The sequence below is a fragment of the Sciurus carolinensis genome, chromosome 18 (genome assembly GCF_902686445.1).
Source record: "Sciurus carolinensis chromosome 18, mSciCar1.2, whole genome shotgun sequence".
In the NCBI taxonomy this organism is placed as follows: Eukaryota; Metazoa; Chordata; class Mammalia; order Rodentia; family Sciuridae; genus Sciurus; species Sciurus carolinensis.
This window is the reverse complement of record NC_062230.1, coordinates 35,699,874-35,724,855: the sequence shown is the minus strand read 5'-3', so window position 1 is coordinate 35,724,855 and position 24,982 is coordinate 35,699,874. Positions and strand designations below refer to the sequence as shown.

The window sequence follows — 24,982 nt, the reverse complement described above, 5'->3', positions numbered from 1 at the left end:
AATGTCTGTGTTGCTGGCCTGCAATTCATGACTGGTCAGAAGTAGGCCACGTTCTGAAATCAGGCGTTGACCATCCTGGAGCCAGGATTCTTTACAATCAGGTTAGAGGAGCTCATGATTTTGGGGGGTGGATAGTAAAAGTCATCATTCCTGTGACTGTGCTACCTGTCTGGGTCCAAACCAGATACGAGAAAGAAGACACGTAATCATTCTGGATTATTCCAAACCCCATCACCCTATTCCAGGGTGGGTTAATTGGTTGTGTCAGGAGAACCATTAAGGAACCTGAACAACTGGAGGTTTTTGCTCTTGAGATGTTCTAATAAATGTAATCCTAAAGGAAGTGGAGCTTGGGAGAATGAGCACTGGCTAGAGAAACCTGGATATTTAGGCTTTATGCTGCTGACACCTGGATTGCCTACAAGGCCAGGTATTCTCTTTCACCCCTGTTGCTCCTTCTGGGTAGGCAGAGTTCATGATATTTGGAAATATGGGCAAATGTCTGTTCCACCACTCTTGCACAATTCCTTTGTAATGCTTGAAGACCTGTAAGGACTGAGAATCCAGTGAGCGTAAACCTCACATTTTAGGTGCTGCCTGTGTGAAATGGATGTGTGCAGAGGTGTAGAGGGGAGGCATGCATTTCCATATCCAGGTATAACCAGCATCTTCCATTTCTAGATCCCTGACTTTTTGTGGGGCATTTTACATTTCCCCAGCTATAAAAATAGCCTGGCTTTATCTTACAGTTTTGAGTGTGTCTGATTGCTGAAATGAAGATCTTGACCCTGGTTGGCTTTGGTTATTCAGTAGGCCAGCCCTGTATCTGCCTAAGATAGAAAGCCAGATAGATTAGTCGTTTCTATATGGAAGACGTTGTGTTAATGACAAATTTCATAATATTCCCTTAGCATAATTATTGATTTTCTGAAGCTTATGCAGAATTAACAACCCAACCTCCAATTGTCTCTCAGAATGGGCCATGAAAAGTTCACATATTTTGTAAATTAAAATCAATATTTTCAATCTCTCCTAAAGGTAATTTCCCTAATTTAGTGGACTTTTTCCTAACATTTATTTTCTCTTTTAATTATAAAATGGCAAGTTATTGATTTTCGTATATAACCTTTTGATGCCCGAGTGCATTTTTATTGCTAACGCAGGGTGGGTGTGGGGAAGCAGTTCACTTCTTAATGAGGACCTTTAATTACTAGCTGAACAGTATTAATTTGCTTTGATAAATTATGACATTTGCTCTCCCTCACACATATTCCAGGGGAAGCATTTTGAAAGCTGTTACAAAAGGTCTTTCATTTTGGAAGTTGTTTTTTCCCCCTAAATTCTCCTCAAGTCATACCTAGGTGAACTCTTTAAAATTCTTATTCAATACCAGGCTTCCGAAGCAGATGTACATAAATCAGCGTATCCTATGAACACATAGAAATCTTCTCCAAAGACAGGTGGGTGTTTTCCTAGAAAGCTAAGTGGCATTGATTGTTTTCCTGAGTCTAATCATCTCCAGCCCCCTTGAGGCATAGTCTCAAGGCAAATGAGTAATAAGTCAATTAGAACCCAGGTAGGTCTTGAAGACTTTGGCCATACCCTTTTAGAGTTTCAATACAATCGAGGGCCGGAAGCGGAAGTGGAATATCTGTAGATGTCTACTCCCAGTAGATGCCTCCAGTTACCTGATGTAATTAGAAACAGTATTTCCAGGAACCCAGATGGAGAGGCCTCCAAGGGAATTCTTACTCTGTCCCTGCCCGTGTCCTTGCTATCTCATAAAGAGGTCTTTTTAAAAAAAGAAATGTCTTTTGCAGATTATCATGATATCCACCCAACAAAACTATTGATTTAGAGCACCTCCCATCTTCATAAATAAGTAAAACAGAATAAAAATAAATAACAGAAGGTTATACGGAGCTGTCGGCGTGGTCCTGACAAATGGCAAATTTATCTGTTTCTCAATTGCCAGCAAGATACATACTGCGATGCTCCCCACACTACATCATCTCAGCCGACTCATTTCTGTGATTAAATATTCCATCAGTGGGGCTACAAGGCGGCAAAGCTTAACAAGATTCATAAGATGCACCACTTGAACACACATAACTCACTTCCATAGTGGGCGCACACCCTGCCTGCAAAGGAAAGTTGGAATTGAGTTCGATTACTCTGCGAGGACTGATCGATAGGGAAAGGAAAGGATCTTTTAATGAAATGCAGATCTAAGGCATGGCTATATCCTGACAGCAAGTGGCATACAATTAAAGCCCAAGGTAGAGAGAGCGGGACAAATCACGTGGCAAATCACGTGGAGAACCTAGACAATGATGACGAGCAGTCCTATTATTATTATCACCATCATTACCATTATCAGGATGGAGGGGTGTCCTGATAGGTATACCTCCTGCAAATAAAAGGTTCTAGTTTTAAGAGAAAAGAAAGACAGGACCCAACAGAAGGGCATGCCTGACTGCAAAGACCCATTTGAAAGGTGTTCAGGTCTTGGAATGAGCTCATCCTGGGGAGGATCAGGTACCGTAATGAGTGTCCAAGAACTTCACGGGCTGTAAAGCTAAATATAAATATAAGGGCTTAGTGTGATATCCAAAGTCACCTCCTCTGATTACGTCCAGGCCGGTGAGACCCTGGCCATGGACCACATGACTTGGCACCTGGCTAGGAGATGGGACAGTGGACTGGGGTCTCAGCGTAGAGTTTTGAAATGAGAGGTTGGATATAGCACTCTGTGATTGCTTATCTCAGAAGGGCAGCTGTATTTGACCTTGGATTAGCCGTACAGAGCTATTGGTTTTCTGTGGGCTTTTGGCTGCTGTGAACCATGATTCGTCTCTGGGCTGGGTCAAAAGAAGGCAGAAGTAGGCCTCCCTCCCGGCTGTCCTCCCACTTCCGTTCAGTTGAGTCCAGTACAGTTAAGGGCATGGCCTACGCCACACTTCCATGAACCTCTTTCCAGTTCCTTTCCTGCCATTCGAATACAAACAGCATCCCCAAAATGTGGCCTGGTACAGAACTCTCCCTAACTGGGGTCCTGGATGCAAGTTTGTTTAATTTGGAGGTTGGATTGGACACTAGGAAATTTGGCCCAGAATCCTGGGTTCAAAACCCATTCCTTGGGGTGCTCCCTTAGCAGCCTGGGAGAGCACAGAGTGGGCTTGAAAGGTACCTACCGCCCCTCGTGCTCCATGAGCAGCTACTATCCAGGTGTTCCTTGCCCTGAGAATTCCCCACCCACCCAGAGCCCCAGCCTGGACTGGACGCAGAGCTATGGCCATAAGAAGCTGCTCCTGATGAACGGTGACCTTTGCTCTGTGATGCTTCGTACAATTTGCACATCTGCCAAATTCAAATGCACTGCACTTCAGTGAACTGGAACAGGAGCGTCCAGATTTAAGTCCCCAAGCAAAGGATTTTCAGCCTGGAAATGTTCCACTTCAGAGAGTTTATCTTGTACATCTGTTTACCTCCGCCTCCCCGTTCGGCTGCGATTCACTTGTCTCTTCCCTCCTCCCCCAACAGCCTTATCAGATTTTATTCCATCCCTGCCCACATTTGGCCTTAATTTTTAGCTGTGTCCTCCCAGGTCCCACGGAGGGAATGCAGCTCGTCTTTGATGGAGCCTGTGGGGTGTTTTTGATCTTCAGATAGGATCAGTACTTGCTCATATGCTAAAACAGCCTTTCCTAAATGTTCTTTCTGTTGCCTGGGAAGCCTGTCAAGGACTGCTCTCCCAAAGCCCCGGGGGCGGCAGGATGTTCCTTGAACAAGAAGCTCCACCTCTAGGCCTTGGAAAGAGGACAAGGCTCTGGATGAATTCCCAGGGATAGTTTTAGGCAACCAGTATCAATATATTGAGAAGCTCCACACAATGAAAAGGCAGTGAGCTACCTCTGGGCACTCGGTGCCTGGTGCTGTGCTGACCTCTGTGCAGCTCCCCAAGGCCTCAGGAACATGCGCTCCAGCCATCTTTATTATAGAAATGATGAAGTCAAAGCTTCATGAAGACTTCACCCCACTCCCTAAGTCACAGAACTAGGGGAAAAATCTGGTGATTATATAAAGGCTTTGTTTTCTTTCCTAACTAACTTTAAAGCCCATGTTTTTACCAACCTGCTTTGTGCCTATCTCTGCAAGACTAGGCAAGAGAGTGCCCTGGATATCTTTTGTGCATTAGGTCTTGGAATGCAGCAACAACTAATAAAAACATATTTGCATTTAGTATGACCCGCTGCACGTCCAACCCATGTGGAGACCTTTCTGTCGTACATGGATGTAGATTAAATCTTTGCAGGTAAATGGCATGCTCTTCCTTTGGTAAATTGGAAATCCTATGAACCTGAGTTGCCCAACATGACTGGCCTTAGAAGTGTCAGTAGGTCCAGTTCCTCGTCTTCATGATTCTAAAGCCCATTTATTTTTTCCTAGGCTACCTCCCATGATGCTTTATTTCATGCAGTTGTCTACATTAATGATTCTTAACTGGGAGTGACTTTCCCCCCAAGGGAGCTTGGCAATTTCTGGAGACATGTTTTCATTGTCACCTCTTCGGAGGGGTTCACTGCTGACATTTTCTTGGGTGGAGGCCAAGAATGCTACAAAACCTCCTACGGTTCACAGAGAATTGTCTGACCCAAGATGTCGATAGAGCCAAGGTTGAAAAATTCTATCCTAACAGAAGCACACCATAAAAGATGGAACCCGTGCACCTGGTACCTTAACAACTCTCATGGGCAAGAATGAGCACCTGTCCTCATCGATGGCAGTCAGAGAATCTAAAAAGAGGTAGTCGTCCCATCTTTGGGGCATTCTGTTGTGATTATTTGACTCCAGCAGGGAAACCCTTAAACCCTGGTTTCATGGGTGTTGGGTCCCTGAACCCACCCTCAGGCTCAGTGAGTCCCTAGAAGGCCTCACAGGAAAAAGCAAGGCTGCTAAACCCCCAGGTATGGTGTGTCACTGCAAAAGGGTGCAGAATAAGTCAGCAAAGGGGAAGCATGTGGGGGTGGAGTCAGGAGAAGCCAGACCACTGCTTCCTCTGTCCCTCCCATGCAGTCACACACGTGCCTACTTTCCCTAGATGTGACATGTGACAGCATGCACAGGTTGGTGCCAACCAGCAAAGCTCACCTGAGCCTTAGTGTCCAGTGTTTAATGGGGTCCATCACAAGGCAGACTGTACCTCAGACCCCTAAAGAAAAACTAGGCAGTCACCCTAAATCACATCATGACCTTGAACTCTCTGATCAAACTGGCCTCCTGCGTTCCGAGGCCTCCAGCGTACAGAAGGACTCTTAGCAGACACCCAGCATTGTAAGGTCTCAGCACACATCTCTCAGGAGAAGTGACTTTTGGAAATGTGCAGGGTCAAGTCGGCCCAGACCTGCTGAGTGGACCTCCCTGCACACAGGAAATCAAAGATGATGACTGACTGACAGCTCCGAAGAGCTTCAGTCCGAATGCTGATGACCATTGTGCTAAGAACGATGACGTGGACGTAAGGCAGGAGATGCCACCAGTTACTCCACGCTAGGAAAGAAGTCCAGGCCAGATTTAGTTACAAAAGAGAGAGGAACAGAGGACTGCTTAGCTCCGAGCAGGGACCAGCTGGTCAGGACTTTCTGCACTGCAGCCCATGTGTCCCTGTGTGGCCACCAAGTTCTGCTGCTCTCAGGCAGAAGCAGCCACAGGCAGCACGTGGATGGATGGGAATACCTGTATTCGAGTAGAACATGAAGGACACTGGGATTTAAGTTTCAGGTAATCATCATGTATTATAAAATATTTGCCATTTTTTCTGGCCAGGTAAAAATGGGAAGCCATTCTTAGTTTGTGGGACATACAAAACCCCAGCCTTACTTCTCTGATCCTAGCCCAGGGAGTCCAGATTCATGAACACAAAGCCATAAATTTAAGCCCAGGGAAGCTTTTCCTTTCATTATTATTTCTCCTTCTCAAGAGTCTTCCTCCTTCTCCAGAATTGTACCGTCTTACACACTGCATGAGCCCATAACTTTAGCTCACGTCACTCAGAGGTGTGGCCTCCACCAGGGCAGAGCCAATGATAACGCCAGTCACCTGTTCCCATTCGCTCATCCTTAAACCCAGCCTGACTGTGCAGAAAGCCGGGCACTGAGCTCAGGCCCAGCGAGGTAGCAGAGTCCAATCCAGGCCTGCCTTCCAGGCCTCAGAAGGGTAGAGGGGATGCACAACAGCAAAGTCAGCACTTCAAAAACAAGGATCCTTGCCGGAGTGCTTGTGCGTGTGCACAGAAGGCAGGCAGTCACAGTTTTCTCTGCATTACGAGTCCAAGGGGTGCTGCAAGTTGGGTCTTGAAGCATAAGTAAGAGTTCACCAGGCAAGAAAGTAGGGAGAGATCATTATAGGAAAAAGGAGCAGCGGGGTAGAGCTCCAGGGCACCTCAACCTTTATCTTCAGAATCCATTGAGACATGTCAAAAGATAGAAAAGGAGAAGTCAGGTGCCTGATCTGTGCCTGACACCTACAGATGAGAATTGCTGAACCGAGTTAAGTGTTTTCCAAAGGCTGAGAAATATCGATCTGTTCCCATCAGAGGGTCCCTCTATAGAAAGGTTGCTAAAGACCTGAAAAAGCCACATAAAGAATCTGGACTGTGGAATGTACCCTGCGGGTAATAGGCAGCCGTCAAAAGTGCTGTTGAAAATAATAATCGCCATAACTAAAATCAAATAAGCAAAAGTGCCCTGGTGGCGAGTTAGCACCTCCCACTCTAAACGAGAACAATCTTGTCACAAGGGCTGCAGCTAATGAGCCGATTAGGACCCCAAGAGTCAGAAGAAGTGGGGTCCCAACAGCAACTGCTCAGTCATCTCCTGGATTGTCTCCACAACTAACCCACGTGAAAGTCATTGTGAGCTTCGTTCCCTGTTTAATCCATGTCTTTTCCTAGGGGGAAAAGCAAACCCACCCGTGATTTCAAACAGGAGGCCATTAAATTTTTAGAGATGTTTCTCCTTGTGTTACCATTCGATGGTAACTCACATGCTTCTGGATGTTTCCTTTTCCACCTTTAGTGATCTTTTCAAAATGTGTAGCTGGCATGATTTGCCCAGCCAATTAAGATGGTGTGTAAATAGAGACAAATTGGCCAGAGATGGCCTAACACCTTGCGTGCTAATTAGATGCAGGTACTCATCCTCCAAGGGTAAAACAAAGCCACGCCATGGCCTTGTGGAAAGGTAGTGTTGGGGAACAGGTTCACACATGGAAAAGCCTGCTTGGATGAACTCCGCTGATGACAGTTAATGCATTTCTAGAACTTCTGCAGGACTGTTACAACCCATTACAGTCGAAATATTGGTTTATGAAAAATTAATAAAGCCAGTGGAAAATGGAATTCAGTATCTGCATTAGCTATTTACACCAAAAGAACCAGCCAGAATTAATTATGCCGTATGCTACATTCTAATGAGTTTTTCCTTAAACTGTATACCATTATGGAAACTAAACAAGGATTATTCAAAGAATAATGCCAATGGCTGTTATTTTTTTGAGAGATTATATTAGTTAATGGGTTCCATATTTAAATCTGATGCAAAGGTTAATCGATGTACACTTATTCTTGTATTGAGCCCTTTATCGTTCTAAAACATGAACACCTCAATATCACTGATGTTTTCTCTGAAAAAAATAACAATCTATTTGTGATTCTAGTTCTGTTTGATGTACATATAGCATAGAAGACTAGAAGCCTCTGTATTAGTTCTCTGTCATTTTGAAGAATAATTTCTGCAGCTGAAGTATTCTGTTTGCTTTTGGCCCATAGTGAAGAATGGTGTGTGTGTGTGTGTGTGTGATGTCATCACTTACTGAGAAATTCGAAGGTCATGTTTATTTTCTGCTTGTATCAAGAAGCAGGAGGCAGAAGGGGAGGGTTTCCCGGATTGGAAAGCTAAGCTGGGAAGGCCCAGGGAGGCAGCTGGATATGGGTCTACCTCTATTCCACAGATCCCCAGACCATTCCAAAATAGAGTATAGGAAGTGTATGTGAAATATAAAAAGAAGGAAATAGAAGGCAGTTCTAGGCAGCTTTTTAGACTCTCAGAGCATCTTACAGGCTCCTGATTTGAAGATGAGAAGTAGAGAGAGAAGAGGCCTCTGAGTTCATCGCAGAGACTTGCAAATCTCACCAGTTTCAACTGAAGCACAATTTCTAGATTTTTTTTATCCTAGGCAGAGATGGCAAGCTACGTGTCTTCAGGAGCAGGCTGTGAGGGAGGTAGGTGCCGTGTGGCAGATTGGAGGAAGCATCTCTCTGACACTGAGCGAACTGGCTTCCCACCAGAGTGGCCCTACCAGGCAGGAACGTGGGCCAGACTGAGGTGGCCCCAGCCTCACCTGAAGCCAGACATGGCTCCTCACTTTATGACTTCCAAATTTAAGTTTTTGCAATCAATTCCCAATCTTAAACTATTTACTATTGACCTCATTATGCATAGCATTATATTAGTAACCAAATGAAACTTTGTGAGGGTTCTCAGATTGCCACCCCTTTCTTTAAGACACAAATTAAGTCCCCCAAGTGTGGTAGTTTGAGAGTCTCAACAATAATTTTATTACTATTTCCATTATTATTGAGAATACATTGATCACCTACTATTCGCCAAACCTTCGTAGAATAGATTCAATTCTTACTATAACACCTGATAAAGTAGATATTTTTATCCCCCCTTTTACAGATATAAAAACTGAGTTTCAGAGATGTTCTGTGATTTTCCCAAGGTCAAATAACTGAGTCAGTGAGACCAGACAACAAAACTAAGTTGCAAAGTACTTGAAGTCTACACTGTTCCAGCTACACTCTTAGAACCTTAAGAGTTCACTATTCCTCCTGTCTGAATGTCCTCCCTTTGTGGCTCATTTCAGTCTTGCAAGTAGGATTTGCCTATTTACAAATGATTCATTCTGCTCGGAGCCTTCTTTGATTGGATTTAAAACACTATTGCAGATTCTTCATGTGAGAAGGAGGTTCTAGTTACAGGTTATCCAGTTCCTGTTAGAGTCGAATGTTCTACCCAGAGCACAGCTTCAGGATTCTCAGAGGTGGCCTCATTGAAATAGGGATGGTGGCTATTGACCCTTCCCAGGTTAGAGTATGTTTAATCGCCAAGTATCACCATTGATAACCAAAAGTAGCTTTATGAGACATTCCACACTTTGGAGACAAAGTTGGCAGAAATTTCAGTTTTCTGCATTTTTTTTTCCTCTCAGCTTCAATTTCTTCTTGGATCTTTCAAAAGAAACAGTAACAATGCGTGTGCACTACCTGCTTGAGACCCAGTGCCACCCTGATGGTCTCTCTTATTAGTAAAGCTGTAGCTGAAGTTGCATATGGAGTTCCTAACATTTTACTGTTGTTAGGAGCACCTGCATTCCCTGGTCACTTAGAAATACAGGCTCCAGGGGCCTAGCTCAGACCCATTTGATAAGAAACTATACTTTATTATCAAGTAAGAAAGAGATATGACGCATAATAAAGATTTAGAAACAGGGTCCTAGGATACCAGAGATATGAAGCATAATAAAGATTTAGAAACAAGGTCCTAGGATACCCCTGATCTACATATGAGCATTATAATCTTAAAGTCTAAACATCTTAGGAGATAAAATTTATCTGCATTGTTTTTGTTGTGACTGAGTTTCTAGACCTACAGTTTTTTCCAGTTATTTTCTTGTTTTGAACAAGTTCAAAATAAATGTCAAGCAAATATTTTTTTTAAATGCATCTTTAACTTTTTGGTTGTCTTTAATAAAAACAAAACTAATTTTTTGGCCTGTCTTGATATAATGATATCCTCTGCCATATTTAGTACAGCATCCTAGGTAAGGGTTAATGGCATACCAAGAGATGGTTACTATTAGTGTTGTTAAAAACAGTGAAGGAACGTTAGTAAACATGTTCTGCTGAGGACCAGAAAGTAAATATTTCAGGCCTTGAGGTCTGTTTCAATTACTCCACTCAACTGTACAAAAGCAGCCACACATGATATGTAAGTGAATATATATGGATGTTCCAATAAAACTTTACAGATGCAAAATCTTGAGTTTCATATAATTTTCACTGGTCACCAAATGTTGTTCCTCAACTGATGTTTTTTCAAACTATTAAAAATGTAAAAAAATTATTCTTAGCTCACAGGGTGGTAAGCCTTAGCAAAACTGGGTGGTAAGCCAGATTTAGCCAAGGACTCTAGTGTGAACACCTGATTTAGAAGAATTCCATAAAACCTCAAGTTAAGGAATCTGATTGGTGTGATTTTCATTCCACATCACAAGATCTGTGTGACCCTGGGAAAGGTGCTAAAGAACACTCTGGGTACCACTATTCTCATCTGTAGAGTGATTGCAATATTGACACCTGTCTTCTAGGATTGTTAAGAGTAGGCAATAATCCAAGTTAAGGGTTGAGCCTGGGATTTCTACAGTATTCAGTTAGGAAGTGAAATTTAGAATTCAGAATTATTATTGTTATGTTTATTATATTGTGTTAAATATTTTCTATTAAAACCACTATTATCCCAAAATATGGAGGCAGGTGAATAAGAGCAAGTCATTCATATATTAAAACAGTACATGATTAAAGAGGAAGTCATACAGGGATTCTTGTTACTCTTGCAACTTTCCTATAAAGACAGAAATTTCATCAAAATAAGTTTAGCAAAGAGAAAAAAAGACAAGGAATGATGTATTTATCTTTCAGTATTATGAAAATCAAGACTTAAAAAAATAAATAGAAGTGTGGGATTATTTACATGATAGATTGGCTTCAGGGCTCCTTTCCTTATGGGAATCTCCTGGAACAATTAAAACATGATTCGATTTATAAGAATTAAATATACATGCAACATTTCCTTGTAACATCTGTGCCTAAAAGGAAATATCCCTGTACTGAATGCTCTGCCATAATCGTTCAGAGAAGCACATCTTTCCGGCTGGTATAAAAGTATTAACTGTGGAAATATCCTTACATGGATTAGCTCATGCTAGCCTGATGTTCAAAAATGCATAAGTGCAAAAGCATCCACAGCCCACTGGGGCTTTGGGTAAATTTGTCAATTAGAAACAGTAGGCTCCCTTGGCAGGAGCCTCATGGCAACCTCCCAGGCCTCTGAGTCTAACAGAAGTTTGAGGCTTGTGTGTTACTACCCAGGGAACCCTCTGTGGTGCCTCACTGACCCTCAAGGAAGGGTCCATTCAAAGGTGGGTGTGTGTGTATTAGTTTACTAGTGCTGCTGTAACAAGGTGCCACAGACTTGGAGGCTGCGGCAACAGAAATTTATTTTCTTAAAATTCTGGAGACTGGAAGTTCAAGTTGGCAGGATTGGTTCTTCTTTAGCTTATAGATGGCCTTCTTCTCTCTGTGTCCTCATGTGGTCTTATGTCTCTGTCCCAATTCCCTTTCATTAGAAGGATGCCAGTCATGTGTGTTAGGATCCACTCAGATGACCTAATTTGACTGAATTTTACTCCGGAAAGATTTGCCCTTGACCTAGTCCCATGCTGAGCTCCTGGGAGTTAGGACTTCAGCTCATGAATTTCTCAGGCAGACCACTTAGTGAACCACAGCGTGGAAGAGTGAAGCCTTCTTCAGGAAGGGAAGCCAAGAGGGGCCTCTCTTCTTGGGCAGCCCCTCCAGAGTTCTGCAGAGTAGCTGGTGTGAAGACTGAGTGCTTTGCCTTGATCCAAGTGTTAGAGCAAAGACCCAAGTCTGTCCTTACGGGATGGTAAGAACAAACAGTAATTCTGCCTTTTAGTCCACAGACAGGCTTGGAGCAGGCCTAACTGGCCATTTTTACCTTTCTCCTACTCTCCGTCCTTGCAGATGACCTCAGGGCCTGGGTTTGCCCAGGAGCGGTGGCATCTGCTGACTGGCCACTAGAAAGGCAGCCGAGGCCCTGGGGCTGGGGCCTGGAGCGGCCACCCTTGGGCATTCTCTGCGGGTGTTTCTTCAATGCTCGTGATGATTTCAAGACCTCTGACTTAGTGAAGGACAGAACTCATGGCCTCAAGATTTGGGGAACTGACTTTTCTCCAGCGTTTCTCAAACTGTGATCTGTCCTTGAAGGAGAGATCTTGTTAGAAGTGCAAGTTTACAGACTCTAGCCCAGACTTAGAAACTCAGAAACATGGGGGTGGGACCAGCATCTGTATGTGGCCTTGATTGTGAAACCCATGGGGGATGGCCACCCCCTTCCCAAAGTACTGCCCTGCTAGGGAAAAAAAAGGTCTGTAGGTTTCTGTTTCAGCAGAGTCCATGGTTCACCAGCCCATAGCTTCTCCCTTCAATCATGACCATTTCCCTCACTCCATCCTATTTCTTTAGAAAAATAAGCTTAAAAAAAAATTCACTCTATAATAACGCAAGGAAGGAGCCATTGATGGAGTGAGTCATGGTTTGGGAGCCAGATGCTTGCTGTTCACTTAGACTTTGCCTGAATGACAAGTAGTCCTTTGGTAGAAGAAAATCATTCATGCCTGGGTTGGGTTGGGTTTGGTTGTTTTTTGTCTTTCCTGCCTATAAAGAAAGACTAATACTGCCCTACCCTTCTCGTTAGGGAGGGACAACTGCAGAGCAAGCTTCCTGTGGCTGGTGTTGAATGACGGTGCTGTACTTGTGGAATTCAGCACATCATTTCTAGCATTGGTGACAGTCACTGCTAAACTTTTTCCATTATGAGAGTGACATGGAGGAGAAATAGAGAATACGTGTTTTGCCAAAGTCATCATAGTTAGATACCACAAAAATGGTTCTCAAGTAGTTTTTTGAATTTATTTATCAGTGCGTAATGCAGCTAATGGTGCAGACCAAGGTGCAGGTTGGTCTCAGGACCATTCCTTTGTTTTCCACGTGTTCATCTTTGTTTCTGAGTGTTCGAATGTTAAAGGGAGAAACATGCCTTCTTTTTTTATTTTTTGGAAAGTGCATAGCCCTTTCCAAAGTGCCCCAGAGCCAGCACAGTGCCTGGCATGTAGTCCACACCAATAAACACCTGCCAGTAAGTGGGGACCCTTGCACCCTGCCTTTCCACTGCTGAGCTCCAGGGGCGGAGGACCTGTGCTCTGCCAGAGGCCTCTTGCACTCACTCAGCCAATGGCCTGGGGTTTCCAGCCTCCGCTCCTGTGCTAGGCCATGAGTGGTAGCAGCCAAGTGGGGCCCCAGCAGAAAGCTCCCTTTTCATGTCACTTGGCTGTCACAGTAGAGGCTGGTGGCCGTGTGGATACACGGAGCCTTAGGGGACAGGTGCCCCAGCAGCTCCATTGGCTGATAGATGCTTTATGAGGCTTTGGTTGTGTCATTCTTTGTGTCTTTGTTTTGTGCATTTCAATAGAGAAAAAGCATCTTTTTCCAGATGCACCTCGGGGTAATGAAGGGCATCAGCCACTCACAGTGTCACGCGGGTGGAGTGCATCACTCTCCATGACCGTGTGGGGCTGGGCTCGTCCCACAGCAAGTAGACGTGGTGCAGTAGCCCTGCCTCCCTCCCTCCCTCCCTCCTTTCTTCCCTCCCTCCCTCCCTTTTTCCCTCCCTCCCTCCGTCCCTCCCTCCCTTCCTCCGTTCTGACTTCATTTCTTCGAAGTCCAACTGCAGACCAGTCAGAAGCCCTTTGCTTCTCTCTTCAGTTGCTCCTGCCTGTTGCCGGGTTCTCCTGGACCCCTGGGCACAGCAAGATGAGGAAAGCAAGATTCAGGACCTCTTGGAGCTCCTTGTCTCAGTGGCTAGAGGAGGGAAAGTGACTCAAGTAAACAGATACAGTTCTAGGAAGACGAGAAGCCAGAGCTGAGAGAGTCAGGGATTGTCCAGGGGGTGGGAAAGGACTTCCAGGGAGAGAGGCCTGAGCCAAGACCCTGTCCCAGCTGGCTGAGGCCTGTTTCCTGGTCTCAGGGTCAGCAGAGAATGCAAAGCGTAGACGCTTTCTCCTTGCTGCCAGGAGGAAACCCCACTTCCAGCCTTACTGCCAGCCCAGGGGGCCAGGAATGATCCCTGTGCCACCAATAGGTTCCAGGTGAACGGAAGGGGTTTCGCGCCTGTCAAAGCCCCTGGCTTACTTTGTCCCAGCCGCAGGATTGCACGTCCTGCTTGGGAGTCTTATGTGGACACCTTGCCAGAATTGGGGATGCTAAAGTTTACGGTCCTCTGGGTGAGCATGGCAGGCTGGGGGTAGGCTCTGCTATTCCCAGATTGAGTTCTGTCCGGCTGCCACTTACGCCAGTGCCCACAGTGCAGCTAGGGATTACCAGCGGCCAAGGTTTCCTGTTTAACTGAATGAGATGCCCTTACAAGACCAGGAAAGAGGGAAATAACAAGTGAATTCTTAGAAATGGCTTGTGCATATATTTGAAATTAAGTGTGCAAACTCCCATCTCTAAATAGGCACCCTTAGGAAGAGTTGCTTGGAAAAGGCACTATTTTTAGCAAAGGAAATAGAGATAGAGGGTCCCTTCGAATGACTTATAATTCAGCTGTACTTACTAATCCCTCTGACGGGTAGGTATTTTTCTAGGTGCTGGGGATAAAAGATTAAAAGATTTGGCTCTGCCCCAGGGGATTCTCTAGGGAAGACCCTCATGTAAGTAGAAAATTGTAATCCAGCGTGACGAAGGATCTACCAGGGAGATTCAAAAGAATGTGAAAAGAACATAGAAGAGGGGGTAATTAATTCACTCCTGGGCAGTGTGATGAGAAGAGGTCATTTTTAAACTATGTAGAAGAGAGACAGGAAACCTTTTTTTTTTAAGTTGAACCATTATGAAAGCACCAACATTCAACTCTGTTTGATATAAAAAGGTGAATTTCCTATGGCTTAACCTAAGAGCAGGAGCAGGGTGGAGGTTTTAACCTTCTCTACCAGCTCGAACGAAGTGGTAGTAACTGTCTGGTCGCAGTGTTGAGAATGATTCTGAGGATTCTGGGCCAATAGGAAAGGAAAGTATTAATGGTGTCTGCCTGGCTGAGGAATGGGTGGGGAATGGTATAGTATGAGCCTGATGCCATTGTTCAATCAGGAGTTTGATAAACAAAGACATCTACAAAGCATAGGCTATCACCCTGGTCCTAGGCACTGGCTCATGGTAACTGGAGGTAAATGGTCCCGAATGGGGCTTGGGGAGAGAGAGATGCAGTTCAAGAGTCTCATGGGAAAGCTGTGTGGAGGCTGTGTTGGGAATGCTTTGAACAGCCTTATAAACACTGCTGCGGTGTCGCTATTAACTATTTGACTTACTTTTTTAAACAAATTAAACATTGGTCTTCCCTATAGCCCTCAAATGCATGGAATTTACAGTGTTTTTTTATTTTTCTGGCTTTGTTTTTGTTGAATTCAAAGCTCCTTAAGAAAAGGTCACAGAGTACTAAGAGAACACACTATAAGGACTTTGCAAATTAAATTGAAGGATGTTTTAGGTAAAATAAAAACCAGATCTTGTGGTGCGTGCATTTTGTTTTACAAAGGTCAAAATCATTGCATAATTTCTTTTTTCTTACTACTAAGAGAGCTTTCAAAGAACTTCTTTCAGACCAATTTCTCAGGATCCACAGCATAAGAAGAATTAGGAAAGCTTCATTATGCTGCCGGGGTTTAGCTTTTTAGGCAGAATCTGTGTTGTGTCCCAGAGGAGTTCTATAAATTTCATTGAGGATATTGAAAATTGACCTGAGTGTTTTAATTGCACAATACTGAAACGTCCTTCTGGATGTATTTTTGTTATAATTAGATGTTTTTTCTTTTGAAATCGAGGTACCCCAAGAAACTTGAGATCTCATTTTAAAGTGGTTTTTCACCAGGGATATGCCGGAGGAGAGGACTCTGGTGCAGTTTCCAAAATCCACCTGCCAGTGCCCCACCCTAGCAGATGCTGGTTGGGCAGCTTCCTCTCTAAGATTCTAACAGTGGGCAGAACCACACAGGTGACCTCTGCAGAGTCACACGTGAGCGCTGGTGGTCAAGAGCATGTCCTGGGGCTGCCAAGAGCCCTCCTGGTGGGCAGTAGGCATCTCCCATCAGGTGACTTCACATCCCAACCCTCATCATCTGAAGGTTGGCTGCTCTTTGCTCCTAATGCCCATTTCTATGCCAATGACCTACTAAAACTGAAAATACCTACTGAGGAGAAATTAGACCACGTGAAGCCTCTGAGACCGTGATGTGCCATTTTGGAATGAAGTAGTGGACAAAGAGTCATCAGACAAGCAGAGGTCATCTCTGCTCAAGCAGAGGGCATCATGGCCAAGGCCCATGCAGGCAGAGCGTAGTTCCGTCCAGGAGATGGGCAGTGAATTTCACCCTCGTGTCTGGGACTGCACTGGGGGCATGGCTCTTCCCCACCCATAAGCACAGGATAGGTGAGAGAAGGTGAGGAGGACAGGGGACACTCCTTCAGGGAGAACTTCTGCCTCTGCTGCTTCTGTGAAAGGCCAGATGGACTTGTTAGGCTTGGCGATGGGGGAAGGGTGACCTGAGTTTGGAACTTCAGCAAAATCTTTGTTTTGCCTGAAAATAAAGCGTGTGCACCAGTCAGAGAAGTACAGGGGACAGAAGTGGAGGTGGATTTGGGGATACCTTCCCGGTGGTCCTCCTGAGTTCCACTCTTTGACTGGGTCGCTGCAGGAGAGAGGAGAGATCAGTGAGAATCGGATCTGGCTTGTGGTCTCCTGGGGTCTTTATTTGATGGAACCCCAAATAAACGCTGGAAGTTTCAAGGGCACTTTTGTTGATGTCAGGGAAGAGAGGACAGGAGTGTAGAAACGACCTCTAGGGAGACTCCCCAGGATGTGGGCTGGTTCTCTGCTCCTGGGGGTGCACCTGAGGGAGAGCCTCCTGTCAGGAGAGTGCATCCCGTGTGGTGCCCACAGAGGGCTGCCTAAATGAACTGGGGTGGGGTGGACCTTGCCCAGCCGGGGGGGTGGACAGAAGCCACGGGAGGGCTCCACCTGCCACAGTGGGCCCAGAACTCTTCCCAGGTTCCTCCGGTTCTTTTCAAGGTCTTTGAGCTTGAACTCCACAGCAGCAGGAGAGTGGAATGGATCCTCTGAGGACTCCCGACCCCAGTCATCCTTGGAGTGGGTGGTTGCTCAGAGCAGGGCGTGGAGCAGGGAGGTGTCTCAGGATGACGCAACCTTCCCCGCTGCAAAATCCCACTTTGCAAGGATCGGCCTGGGGCCCGTGGCTTTCCAGCAGGCTGAGCCCGGCCCTCGCTGCAGTGTGTCTGGCCTTGCAGGCCGGAGCTCCAGGAAGGAAGCCAGAGAGGAGACACACCTCAGTCCTGTTGCCCAGCGTCCCCGCTGGGTCACAGGGATGGCGGAGGTCGGGGTCATTCTGCCCTGCTTTACTTCTTCTTCTCAAGAGCTGATTCAGAAAGATTCAAGTTTGGGGGGAGAAAAAGTTTTCCCGAAACATATCAACACCTACACTTAACCATTTCTCACGTGATAAATACATGCAGCTCCTGCCAAGGTCACACATTTGGAGGTAGGTATATATACCCCCGTTTTCCAGATGCTAATGCTGAGGCACAGAGAGGTACAGCAACTTACTAAGATCACACAGCAGAGGGGAGTTGGAGTCAGGCTTCCTGTCTGTTGCTCCCTGACAAAACAAAGTTCCCTTTGGAATATGGCATACTGCTCTCGCTCCTGACCTGCTGCTGGCTTCCCGGTCAGCCAGACCCTACTGCTCACACCTCATGGCATGTGCTGGGTAGGCTGGGGTGGGCTCCCCCACCCACTTTGGCTGAGCAGGGGTTTCCGGTCACCAGCGTTTTGGGGTGTGGCTGCTGTGTGTTCACCTCTCTGTCTTTCTCGTTTGTGCCGCGGGGTCTCGGGGGCAGCGTGCCTGTTCCCGGCCCAGACGCCATCTCTCTCTCTCCCGTAGGCACGGTGCTGTTGTGCCAGACCAACCAGGAGGGATCTTCCGTGTACAGTGGCCCCAGTTCACTTGTATATACTCCCGCAAGTAAGCCCGCTCTCCTGGCTCTTTGTTCTGTCTGACGAACCTGAGTCCCGTCACCTTCCCCGCCCTGTCCGTCTCCTCCCCTCCCTGCGCCCCCCTGTGGCTCTCCGGGAGGAGAAGTTGACTCTCACAGCATGTCCCTGCTTCCCGCTGCCTCAGCACCCCGACCCCTCCGCTCATCCCCATCCGCATCCGCATCCACACACCCAGTGTCCCAGCCATTCTTTGTTAGATGGGGTTCCATGAGGGCCATGGGCATTGGGCCGGGGAAGGTCATGGGAGGGCGGAAAGCTCCTCCTGTTGCCTGCCTTGGATCACAGCTCTGCAGATTAATAGGATACGTAAATAAAATATGCCAACCACCCAAAGTCAACGTAGCCCAGCCAACCACCTGGATCAGGGCTGCCGAGTCTCATGGTCTCACTGTGGGAAAGACGACCTCGTGGCCCGGGTCTTGTTCGCAAGGCCGTGCCGATTGCTTTTTGATTCCATTGTGGAGGAAGCAAGAGAAAAAAATGTGGGTTCTCACCATTTGACGGGCGGGCAGGGGCATAGCAATGTAAATTTGCTTTGAAAAAAGTAAGTATATTTTATTATGAATATGGAAATACAGTCATCATGTGCTAGAGGGATGAGACCAGAAGTAAAGGTGGAAGACAGATCAGAGTGTGGGTGTGGAAGGGCCAGGTTCCTCTCCCGGGAAGAGGGTCCGGGTGGGGAGTGCCCATCCCACCTCCCCAGAGGAGGTAGAGGATTAACTCCACCTCTCCTCCGCCATCTCTAAGACCCTCAGGGTCCCAGCCATAACTGAGGCTTGGCATGCATCTCACACAGCACCACGTGCGTTGGTCCCGGGAGTCCCCAGAGCTACCCACTGAGTCTTTAGTGGGTCAGTGTCAGAGTGGGCCTGGGGGCTCTTGAGGCGGTTGAGAGGGCGGAGGGACTGGGGAGAGCAGCAGCTCCAGCCTCGATCACCAAGGGCCTCAGAGAGGAGGGGTTCCTCGCTCTCAACCACAGCAAGACGGTTCAGCCCCCAGCGTGTGAGGCCGAGGCACCCAGAGCCATCATGGGAGCCGAAAGCATGACACCCTCGGCCCCAGGTTCATGCAAGTCTTTAGGAGGCGGGGGTGGGGGGCAGGCCAGCGTGTGCAATCTTCACTAGCAGTTTCGGCATTAATTAAAAGCAAGGTAACTCTGTCACCGAATTTGTGACCACTGTCCCTTGGCCATTCACAATGGTGAAGGTGCCTCACTGTCTAGGACTTATGTCCCCACCCCACACAGGTAGGTATGGTAATGCCCGCTTTACAGCCAGGGCAGTGGGGGCCTCCCAGAGGTGCCCTCTCATGGTCACAGGGCCCAGCGGACGTAAAATTGTGTGTTTGAACCTGGGGAGATTATTCAACCTTGGTCGCCTTCCTGGATCTCTGTGTCCCTAAGCCCTGTTAGCGTCCTGTACCCGCCCTTCCTTTTTCTGCATAAATGTTATTTTCTGAAGGAGCATTGGAGCTGCAGGGTGGAGATCTGGAGTGTTTCCCCTAACGTGGTTGTCTCATAGAACCATCTGGAATTAAATCTCTGTATGTGCTGGGCAGGGCGGTGCTAGTGGACTCACAGACCCAGAATCTTGACTCGAAGTTCATGTTAGTGAGCCACACGGGGTGAATGATCACCACACTGGGGACTGTGGCTTTGCACAGTCCTGCAACAGATTTGTATTTCCATTTCACAGAAGTGAACCAAAAACAGTGACTCCAAAGAGTCCTGACTTGGGTCCAGGTAGCTATTCTAAAGTGAACCGGGGAAAGTGCTCTATGCATTAAGCACGGAAGCATTTCACAGATTCTCTGCAATGAACTAGCAGGAACCGACTGAAGAAATAAAATCATCTAACATGGGTACTGGCAAACCCAAGCCACTGCCAAACCCAGCCCGTGCCCTGTGTTATAAGACCTGGGTCAGTGAATGCTTTTTAAAGATTTCAAGGGATTGTAAAAACAAAGATATGATACAGAGACATAGGTGGCTGGCAAAGTGTAAAACAGTACCAACTGGCTCCTTGCAGAAGAGCTATGCCAATCCCTGATTTAAAGGGCCCATTTTATTATGAAAAATATGAGGTGACAATTTAAGCCATCTATGACTCTACTTTTTACCCATGATTAAAGTAAAAAATCTATAACAACTGTAGACACCAAACAATGTATGTTCTGCGTCCTCTATGTTTAAATACATCCTCGGCACGTCACCCATGCCTTTCATCTTATTATTTTCACTTATCTAGATTTTAATAAGAAGCCCTGAAATGTTAATGGTCTAATATGTGATTGTTTAATCGTATTTTAAACTATTCCCTCCATTGTTGATGCTTAGCAATTTTTTTCCAAAACATTAAAATCCAAATACAGCAGTTTCAAGGAAAACAATTAAGAGCTATTCCCACTATCCTGTTTGTTAAAAAAATACGCAGGGGAGTTTCTCACGATGATGATGAGCATGCAGTGGGAGGACCCCCCGCCCCCCAGCGACACCATGCACCTTGCCACACTTTGTTGGCATTTTGGAACGGAGACCCCTTTTGGGACCCAGGCTTCTCCCCAGGGATAGGAGACTGTGCCCTGATGCAGCACACAGAGGGTCACCCTCCATCCCTGCGGCACCTGGAGAGCTTCCTGTCTCCTGTATGGCATTTGGATCCAGGCTGTTTGCTGGTGTTTTGAAGGTTCACTTGAGTTTCCTCTTGCAGATTGAAACGCATGTTCTAGTCCCCACCATATCCCAGCTCCTCAGGCAATCGGACAACATGGAAAGGAACACACACACACACACACACACACACATGCACGCACACACACACGTGCGGTTAATGGGATCCCTCTCCTCCCTGCAGGTGTGGTTTGACCAGGGTGAGGGTCCCAAATCTTGCTTTTGCCATGTGACGGTGCAGACTGTTTTTCTCTAGGAATCCATCCATCTTCCCAGGCCAGAGGTTCTCTAGCCTCTCAGCAGTCTTTCAGGATGTGCTTGTTTTTGTTTTTGCTTTCATAACCTGAAAATGCACTTTTCCTAACAGTTGTGTTCCTGAAAACAAACCAAAAAAAAAGACTCTGGTAAATTGGATTCTATGTGTCCTCTGCCTTCCAAGATTACTTGTGAATTTTGCTTTCAGGTTTTCTCTCTGCCCCCAAAACAATCTTCAACTGGCCTTGAGTGTTTTAGAATTAAATTGCCCCTCTTCCTAGCCAAAGAGCTAATCATCTGTAAATAACACTCTGAACTTCAGTAGGGGGGATGGCTTTTAAAGGAACCCCACTGAAGGAATCTGTAACGAAAATAATTCCTTCTGAAGTCATCTATCTGCTGTGTGAGAAGCACTTTTGCATAATTCCCCCTCTTAAGTGAATCTTTCTAATATGACCCAGGACATGCGAAGGCATTAAGGGAACAATTTTCCCTCATAAGCTCATGTCCAGATCAACCTAAACCCCTCGCTCCTCCCATCTGACCCCAGTTGCTCCCTCTTTGCTTCCCGGCCTGACTCTCTGTGCTGTTTGGAAACCTTGGGTCGGGTTGTGTCCTGGGACATCACGCATGCTCACTATGCCCCAAGAATCCACCTTCATCAAGAGTGTAAGCTGGTCTGCTTTCTAGCAAACTTAAATGAAGTCGGAGCAAAACACCAGGAGGTTAGACAAGACCATCTCGTACGAATGCAGAATGTTTACTCTTCAGATTCTTGAGTAGGATTTGAGCAGCAAACAGTAGGACCCCTTGCAGAGAGAGCGAGGGAAAGTGGCAGAGCTGGTGTTCTGTCCACCGATCACATGACCTAGGACCGTGGGTGCTGGCTCCTTTCCTAGGCAGAGCCACTGGCCCAGATGTTGGCAGCTCTGTGTGAACTTGGCACATCCACCCCATCAAGATGAGCCATAGGCAGGACCTGGAAGGTAAGGCACAGATTCAGCCCCTTCAAACCAGGGCGTGACCTTCATTAGGATCAGGTGAGGCAGGAAGCGAATCAGTGTTTGCACCAATGGAAGAGCCCACCTCTCAGCTGGAGTAGAAAGCTGGAATCCCTGATCCTTTCTTGCATGCCATGGAGCTGTCCCCAGAAGGAGGTAAACGTCATCAACTTTGTGTTGTCACAATGCAGCGACTGGATCTCAAACCTAAAAAGTAACATGGTCATGGTCTTTAGGGAAGCATTCGTACCCACTCATGATTGTAGTAGCGTGGCGATAATGTACCGGCCTTGTCCAGGGACACAACACGAGCCCTTAACGTGACCTGGGTGGACTCCAGCATCTTTCCACCTTTTCCCCATGATAATTCAAAGGTGGATCTACCCTCCTGTAACGGGGAGGGCTGGCCATGTTAGTACCTTAATTTTTTTGAGGGGGAGGGCTGGAAGTACTGGGGATTGAATTCAGGGGCACTTGACCCCTGAGCCACATCCCCAGTCCCATTTTGTATTTTATTTAGAGACAGGGTCTCACTGAGTTGCTTAGGGCCTCGGCTTTGCTGAGGCTGGCTTTGAACTTGCGGTCTTCCTGACTGCCTCCCAAGCTACTGGGATTACAGGTAGGTGCCACCAAGCCTGGCTTAGTGCCTTGATTTATGTGCACCTCAGACACTTCACCTACTGACACCTGGGTGGGAGACAGCCATCTCCTCCTCCAGCTGCTGTACCCTCCTGCTTTCTGATGGGGAGGATGGTCCACCGCTCTCCCTCCAATCACCCAAGCTCCTTATTTCTGCATCCCTGTAAAGGCTGCACTGAGCATCTTTGGATACACCCTCCATCTCTACATCCCCACGTGTGGGGCTATTGGCTCCACCCAACATGCTCCCCACAGTGTCTTGCTTCTGCTCCCTCAATTTTGCAAATCAGGTGGGTGGAAAATAGCATCCCCTTTCTCCTAGTTATGAACATTGCCTTTCACATATTTAATTATCATTTGGATGTTACCTCTTGGGAATTTCCCATATTAATTCTTTCTCTTCTGAGTTTTTCTCCTTTAATTGTTCATTCAGGAAAATAACCTGTGACAAACGTAGATCCTGTTAACATTTTCATTTTGGTCATCTGACCTTACTTACACTCTATTTGATACTTTTAATTAAAGGCAATATATCTATTATCCATTTTAAATTTCATCTTAGATTACAAAATCCCTGCTGGTCTGGGTGAGGACTCTCTTAGTCTGCTTAGCCGCCATGCCAACACATCAGACTGATTCACCTCCACAATAGACATTTATTTTCTCACTGCTCATGGAGGCTGGAAGTCCAAGACAGGATGAGGCATGGTCCGGTCCTGGTGAGGGCTCTCTTCCCAGCTTGCAGATGGCCACCTACTCTCTGTCCTCACTTGACAGATAGAGATAGGGCACTAGCTAATGTGTCTTCTCACACTAAACACGAATCCCATGATGGGGCCTCGCCTTTGTGTCCTCTCTAAATCTGATCACCTCTCAAAGGCCCGTCTCCAAACCCCAGCCCGTTGTTGATTAGTGGGACTCTGGATGCAAGTTTCATTTGTCCGGAGCTAAAGCAGGATCTTCCAGCAGAAATTTCTGTGCAGTCTCCTCTGCTCTCCAAACACTTGTGTATTTCCACAGTCCCATGGCAGCCAGACCTGAAGGTTAGGACCTTGTGCTGACAATTTCTAAGGTTGAGGCAATTCCCTCTGCAGCAGTCACCCCTAATCCTACCCCACAAAGAAGTCAGGTATTATAGGCAAAAGCATGGGAACCCAATGTTATCAAAATGTGAAATCGTCTCATTTGTTCGTTCCTGTGAAACTCAAGGGCAAGTGGTAGTGGCATGGTGTTAATTGATGTATGGATTGCAGATTTTATGGAAGTAATTGTGTGGAATTCATGAAATAATGATTTAAGTGGCAGAAACATACATAAATCAAGCCTGCGCTGTTCTACTTTTAGGTAATTGATAGAACTTCCATTGGTTTCTGTAATTAAAGTAAGGACCTTGATTAATTCACAGCTTCCTCTCTCTGCCCAGGACAGAAAATGTCATAGACTGAGTTCAGTTCATAGAAAGTACAGGCATGGGTCACTAAGTCACAATAGACTGCTGTAAAAAACTCTGTCCTCTTTCTGGCTCTTTCCACTCACTTGCAAGTTTCTGGTTGCATCCAAGGAAGCTCTTTCTTTCTAGTATTTTCTGGAGGGGTTGCTTAAAATGAAAATCAATAGTGCTGGGAACTATTTATTAGGGTGAAGAAATGAGGCATTCAAATTTAGATAAAATGTGAAGGATGTGCACACACAAAAGTAATTCAGATAAATAATATTTAATGCAATATTTTTAAAACCAGAAGTAATGAGAAAAGATCCATGAAGAACAAAATATCAAAATTTTCCATGAAGACACGATAGGCATTATTAATTTTTCTTCTTTTTAAGATAGCTCAATGCAATAGTTAAGTTGTAATGGTCTGCTCATCATGGCTTTGGAAAATTGTACTGGAACAGGATTTAATCTGACTATGGAGTGTTTGGAGGTCTCCCCCAATTTAGGAGTTGCACCCAAGGCAAATACCCAGTTGGTCTTACCACAGTTCTAGACCTGAAATAATGAGGAGAAGGAGGAGAGGAAGGAGAAAGGGGTATTGAGCACTTGCTGTATGCAAGACCCTTCACATGAGCTTCCTCACGTAATCCTCACATAAATGCTATGAAGTGGCGTGTTTATGATGGCACCTTTGCTCATGAGAAATTTGGAGTTAAAGGAATTGGGGAACTTGTCCAAAGCCGCCCAGCCAGACAACTTTGCACCCAGCCTATATGAATCCCAAGCCTCCCTCAGAACCGACCTAGAACCTGGAAAGAGCCCTGGCCTGGACTCCAAGATGTGGTAGAGCCAGGAGTGGTTCCCAGGCCCTGGAGCAGCTGGCCAGCGGCTCTGTTTGACCAGCACTGTTCTTTCTTCTCCCATCCTGTGGCTTTTG

General features: G+C 46.1%; 1 protein-coding gene across 23 annotated transcripts in view; it reads left to right on the top strand.

Annotated features, from left to right (window-relative positions):
- Nucleotides 1-24,982, top strand: part of Rbfox1 (RNA binding fox-1 homolog 1) — a 1,331,252-nt gene that overhangs the window by 1,239,734 nt on the left and 66,536 nt on the right. For all 23 annotated transcript variants that reach the window (XR_007106088.1, XR_007106087.1, XM_047533400.1 and 20 more), the window contains one exon: nucleotides 17,932-18,012. Coding sequence is in view for 21 of the 23 variants with exons in the window: in XM_047533400.1 (XP_047389356.1) it covers nucleotides 17,932-18,012 (81 nt within the window). In the remaining 2 variants the exon portion in view is untranslated. The remainder of the gene's footprint in view (nucleotides 1-17,931; nucleotides 18,013-24,982) is intronic.